General features: G+C 40.4%; 1 protein-coding gene across 1 annotated transcript in view; it reads left to right on the forward strand.

Moving 5' to 3' along the window:
- Nucleotides 1–5,083, forward strand: part of LOC103736120 (glycerophosphocholine phosphodiesterase GPCPD1-like) — a 17,733-nt gene extending 12,650 nt beyond the window's left edge. Inside the window, 1 exon segment of the mRNA XM_008835564.3 lies at nt 3,514–5,083. Coding sequence (XP_008833786.1) covers nt 3,514–3,703 — 190 coding nt within the window. The 3' untranslated portion in view covers nt 3,704–5,083.
- The last annotated feature ends 1,141 nt before the right edge of the window (nt 5,084–6,224 follow it).

Here is a 6,224-nt window from a genome sequence, read left to right on the forward strand (position 1 = left end):
TGCCTGGACTTTCTAATTTTTTAATTTTTATTTTATGTGTATGATATGAGTGTTATGCCTGCATGTAGGTAGATGTACCCATGTCTTGCAATGCCCGCAGAGGTCAGAATTGGATGTCAGATCCCGTGAAACTGGAGTTACAAATGGTTGTTAGCCACCACATGTGTGCTGGGAGCAGTCAGTGCTGTTAACTACTGAGCCCTCTGGACTTTCTAATTTTTTAATTTTTATTTTATGTGTATGATATGAGTGTTATGCCTGCATGTAGGTAGATGTACCCATGTCTTGCAATGCCCGCAGAGGTCAGAATTGGATGTCAGATCCCGTGAAACTGGAGTTACAAATGGTTGTTAGCCACCACATGTGTGCTGGGAGCAGTCAGTGCTGTTAACTACTGAGCCCTCTCTCCAGCCCCAAATCTTGGCTTTCTAAATTAACTTTGTGGTCTACTAAGCTACTTGTTTAGCAAAATCAGATATCTACCTATTGGTCAGATATTTTTGGAAGTATAACAGGATTTTTTATGGTCACTTGGAGTAGACTGAGACGTACATGCTTGTTCATTGTAGCCTAACATCAGTTCTCAGGAGTAGGTTAGGTCAAGTGTTATAATACTGTTAGGTAATAAGGAAACTATGGAGCACATGGTTCAGACACAACGATTTAAACAAGATTCTGGTTGGCCCTCACGAGGGCATACCGTCCTTGGGTTCCAGAGCTGCTGACGTGGCAATGACTTTCTTGGAACTGTAGCCTTAACGAACCTTCCTTTTCATTCCAAGAGATACCCACTTGCTGGCGGTCCCTGTATTCGACTTCCTGTTTTCCAGAGCCATATATCTTCCTTGGTTGGTTTACTGTCATTTATATGGAACACATCCTTTACATTATCCCGAGAGAGGAAGACACAGAGCCTGAATATTTTCAGATTTTCTTTGTTTAAAAGGGAGATGGGTAGGCACAGGTTCTATATTAATAGTCATTTTCCATTAAGATTTTCTAGCATTTCACCATCATCTTACCATTTCAAGTGTTGCCATTTTGAGTTGTGAAGTCATACTGGTCATTGTTCCCCCAAGTGTAATTTGTTTCCCCTGTGACACCTGTAGGATTCTACTCTGTCACCAGTGTTCTGAAATTCCAGAGATAGATTTGAGTCTAATTTCACCCTTGTTCTGAGCCCTTGGTAGTCCTTTTATGCAGTTGATGCATGTCCTTCAAGACATGAAAGTTGGGCTGAGATGTAGCTTGGTTGGTTGAGTGCTCGCCTTAGTGCAGAATAAACTGCCGTGGTACATGCCTGTAATCTGAGCACTCAAGGTCTTGGTGGGTCAGAAGTGCAGTGTTGTTCTCAGCTACATGTCAGTTCTAAGGCCAGCCTATACTGCCAGAGACCCTGTCTTGGGGAGTGTAGGGGAGATGTGAAATTTTGGAGTGGGGATATGTAGCTCAGTGGTACTATGTGTGTCTAAAGTACACAATGCCCTGGGCTTATCCCCAGCAATGGAAGAAAGATGGAGGACGTTTTGTGAAGCATTTCAGTGATTCTTGGACCTTCCACATTTCTTCATTTATTTTCGTTATGAGTCATTTGCATTATGTAATTCTAATTCTTTTATTTTCTTTTCATTCATTCTACTTTGGGAGCCTTTCCGTGCTGTTATATTTTGAATTTCTAGGGAAAGTAGCATTTAGGATACATGTACCATCCTATTCTTGTTTGAAAAGTACTGTTTCTCCCAAGTCATGATGATTAGTTATTTTTGTTTTTGTCTTTAGGTTTTCTGTGCTATATTCTGCATTAAAAAGTTTTCTTCGCTATTTGTCTTCTAGGATAAGGTTCAGATCTCCAAAGCTTATTGGAAGCTGAAGTGCTAATGGATTGTTAAGTTGGGCTTCACTGTGAGGTGATCTTGGTGGCCTGCTTGTTCATACTCTCATGTTAGTGTTTTATACTTGTTGACTGGTCAAATTCCTCATAAGAATCTCTGTTATTCCTGGCGAGGTCCAAGATTGGCTGCCAGTGTTCTGGAGTCACCCAAGAGAAGAGATCTGAGGTGGCAAGGGGTGGCTCTGGATTTAGTTTGATTCTGAATTCTTTTGGTGCTGCTGGTAAAGGTAGTGGTCTTATAAAATATCCAAACCATCACTTGGTTCTGGTGTCTTCCATTCTAAGAGACACCCTATGTAATTCTCAGTCCAGTGTGGGGAAGGGGCAGCCCAGCAGCAGGGATGGGGCATCACTGCTCAGAGCCGCCTTCTCACCCTCCCTTTCACTTCCAGTTCAGGAACTTGGTGCTGCTTTTTAAAAAAGCCTATTAATAGCTTGTGTTTTGGTCTTTTCAGTTTTGTTAACTGGAAACTTCATACTTGGCTGTCTTTCTTCTCACCTTCTGCAGTTTTCTTGCTTTGTCTCTTGGTTACTTGGCATGCTCCTGCATTCGCTTTACTTTTAGTGGCCTATAAGGAGAGTATGAGTTAGATGCTTCTGTTCTACTTGATACCTTCAGCCCAGAGGTCACTTCATTTTCCTTACACGTGCTTGGCTTTCTCTTCTGTCATTTGGTTGGTTGGGTGGTATTTCAGTGCTTGGGACCAAACTCAGGCATCATTCTTCCTACACAGCACTGTACTGCATAGTTACAGCCTTTAGCCCTACATTCCTTTAACAGAAAATCTTTGTGTTAATGTAACCAGCTGTTTAATAGAGTCACTGTATGTTTCTGTCTTGTTTAAGAATGTATTCCTGGGGCTAGAGAGATGGCTCAGTGGTTAAGAACACTGACTGTTCTTGCAGAAGACCCAGGTTCAAATCCCAGAACCCACGTGGCAGCTAACAACTCCAGTTCCAGGGGATCCAACAGCCTCTTCTGTCCTCTGCGGGCATTGCACGACATGGATGCACTTATGTACATGTAGGCAATACACATACATATAAAATTTTTTTAAAAATATTAAAAAAGAATGTATTCCTAGTGTAATGCATAAAGATTCTCTTTTGCCTCAGGTAGCAGTGGATGAAGCCAGCCTCTGTTCATGAATAGAGCCAGTGCTGTTGGAGTCACCAGGGGGCTTCCTGCTCCCTCCCTCTAGATCTTGATCCTTAGTGACTTTTAAGTCACTGGGTGTGAATTCTAGCTCCAAGAGCTTTCCACCTGTAAAACAAGGCATTATCAATTAATTGACCTGGATGGCAGATACTTCCGGATTTCATTTTCTGATCCAAGGAATTGCTTTATAACCAGTGTTTTAAAAAAGCCTTTAATCTAATTTCAGCACTCAGGAGGCAGAGGCAGCCTAGTCTCCATAGCAAGTTCAGGCCAACCAGGAGGCTACAGGGACACCCTGTCTCAAGCAAAAACTAATAGTTTCATATTTAATAAAAAGCAGAATAAAAGGTCTGTAATAAGGATATTAAAGGCATTTTTAAATGAATTTTCTTGAAAATATTGTCAGGCAGTTTTTAACAAACAAAACGGCACTGTTTTATATTTTGTATCTGCTTCATTGTAGGATATATGATTGGATGCCTGAGCAGCCAAACATATTCCAAGTGGAGCAACTGGAGCGCCTGAAACAAGAACTTCCAGAGCTTAGGAGCTGTCTGTGCCCCACTGTCAGCCACTTTGTTCCCTCCTCTCTGTGTGGGGAGCCTGAAATCCACGTGGGTGCAAAGGGCATTGATAACGTGGAGAACGCTTAGTTTTAGTGCAGAGGCCAGTGAGCATGCACAGCTTTCCTGATGGCAGTTTTTATCACTGAGCATTGTTAGCTCTGCCTCTTCGGTTTCTCAGTCCAATGAAGCAATAATGAAGTATTTTATTCTTTCATTACAATTGCAAGAATTTCAAGTATGTTATTTATCACTTGGCCAGGTATAATTACTAGTCAGCCTCTGTAAAGTGAGAAAATGTATTAACTGATAATATTTTTAACTAAATATGGCAGACTACTCTAATGTTAAATCTTCATTGAAAGCATAGTACTTTGAAATTAATTCTACACATATCTCATTTATAGTTCTAGCTTTTCATTTGATTAGGTCTGAAATCTTTAGCACTTGACAAAAATGACTGCATAATTATACCTGACCATGGAAAAAATAAGTACCTCAAATGCATGCACCTGCACTGGTGATTCCAACTGCACAGATCTTTGTGCCATCTGTGTACATAGGTATTTTACACAGATTGACATGCACATGTACCATTTTCATTCAGTATAAACCTCAGACTGCTGCCGTTTTCCCATTTAACCAAACCAGCCTGGAGGTGAACCTTGTAGCTTGGTTCAGTAATCTTTCAAAAGTTGTTTTGCATAAATGTTAAAATTCCAGAATGCTGCAGGGTAACTTAATGTATAAAATATTAGTAAGAAGTATATATTGCATATATGGTAGATTCCAATATATAAACTCATTGACTGCATGCTTTAGGTTTTAAGCATGAGATTGTACATGTTTACTGTTAAGTTCTTGCATCTGGTGCTAGGTGAGTGAGACATTTTCAAGGACAGAAAATATTTTGTTGCCTAAAAAACAAAGCCTGATTGTAGGCATTTTAAATATGCTTATTTAGTGTCTCACTACCTGAGCCACAGCATTTGCTCTGTGTGTGCGTGTGTGGTTGTATGAATGTGTTACACAGCAGGTAAATCTCCACACAGAAGAAGAAATGTCCCAAACTCTCAAACTGATATTCTTTATTGGCTAATATATATCATGTATGTAATTTATGTAGGAATATAGATCTTGCTATATATATGCATGTTTTTAGGATTCTAAGATTTCTTTCATTAGAAGGAGATTATATTGATATTACTGTAACTTAAGAATGAATGCTAAATAAAATGACATTTATTTTTTCCTTCATAAAATGGAATTTCAAGAATGGTTTTATAATGTTACTCTGAAAAATAGAAATTTCGTGTTGATCTGTTGACTGACTTATGTGCACTTTTTTCTCTGTTTTCTTCCTGGTACTGTTAATTAATGTAGTAGCTAAGAACCTAAGACTTGAAATTATACACTGTACCACATTTGTAGTTTTTAATAACAATACAGCAATGCAGTTTTGGCCAGGTCTACATTGTGTGAAGATAGGGTCTAAGATCCTATGTAACATGATGCTTAATGCTTAAAATAGTTTGGGAAATAGTCCCCAGCAAAGGTATTGCTATATACTTTTCCAACGTTGAATTGGTTTTTAACATTTTGATGTGAATAGAGTATTTTCAGAAAGAGTCTGGTTTTTTTCATCTAAACATCTTTGTGTATAATGATTATCTCTATGGAGACTCAGTCAGCCACACTGAGTGCCTTGCTCCTTCCCAGGCCCTTCCATTCCTAACTCCACGATGGTCCCCAGGGCAGAGGGGAAGCAGATCATAAAGAAAGGGGTGTGGAAGGAGTTGTGTGGGGTGTGGGCTTCCAGGCAGTTTAATTTACTGAGAAGAGTAAGTGTATATAACACAGAGCCTGCCACTGCCTTTTTTGGAACCTCTGCCTCCTGAATGCTGGGATTAACGGTGTGCACCACCACGCCCTTCAGGCCACTGTCCTTCTTATCTCTTCCTGATTTAGAAGCCAGTGTTAGATGATTCACATATTTATATGCACAACATCAAGGCCTTCTGCTTTAGCCATGCAGGCTGTCTTCCTGCTCTACTTTATCTGTGCCTGTGTGTCCTTAGCCCAGAAGCCCTCTCCTCTAGTCACTTTCCCCTGATAGACCCATTTTTCTCTGAGCCATCTCAGAAGCTCCTAGACGGTACTGACTTTGTTACTGTTCTGCTTATAACACAGTGTTTGAACAACAGTTGTGCCAGGCCTCAGGACCTTACAGAGAGGTACAGTTGCTTTCATCTTACCTTCCAGGCTAGTTGTCACTGCATTGCATTTAATTTCTTTTTATTTTTTTATGTCTGGGAGTGTTTTGCATGCATGTGTATAGTACACCCATGTGTGCAGTGCCTGTGGGGGTCAGAAGAGGGCCTCAGATCCCCTGGAAATGGACTTTTAGATGGTTGTTAACTACAGTGTGGGTTCTGGAAACCAAACCTGAGTCTTCTGCAAGAGCAGCTAGTGCTGTTACCCACTGAGCCGTCTCTCTAGCCCTCCTTTGCATTTTAGATTTTGTGTAATTTCGGGATAGAAAGTAAGGTATTCGTAATAGAAACACAACACCATTTGGCATTTGTGCCGGAGAATTCATTTAACGATAACC

This window comes from Nannospalax galili, unplaced genomic scaffold (assembly GCF_000622305.1).
Source record: "Nannospalax galili isolate Female #2095 unplaced genomic scaffold, S.galili_v1.0 scaffold1078, whole genome shotgun sequence".
Lineage (NCBI taxonomy): Eukaryota > Metazoa > Chordata > Mammalia > Rodentia > Spalacidae > Nannospalax > Nannospalax galili.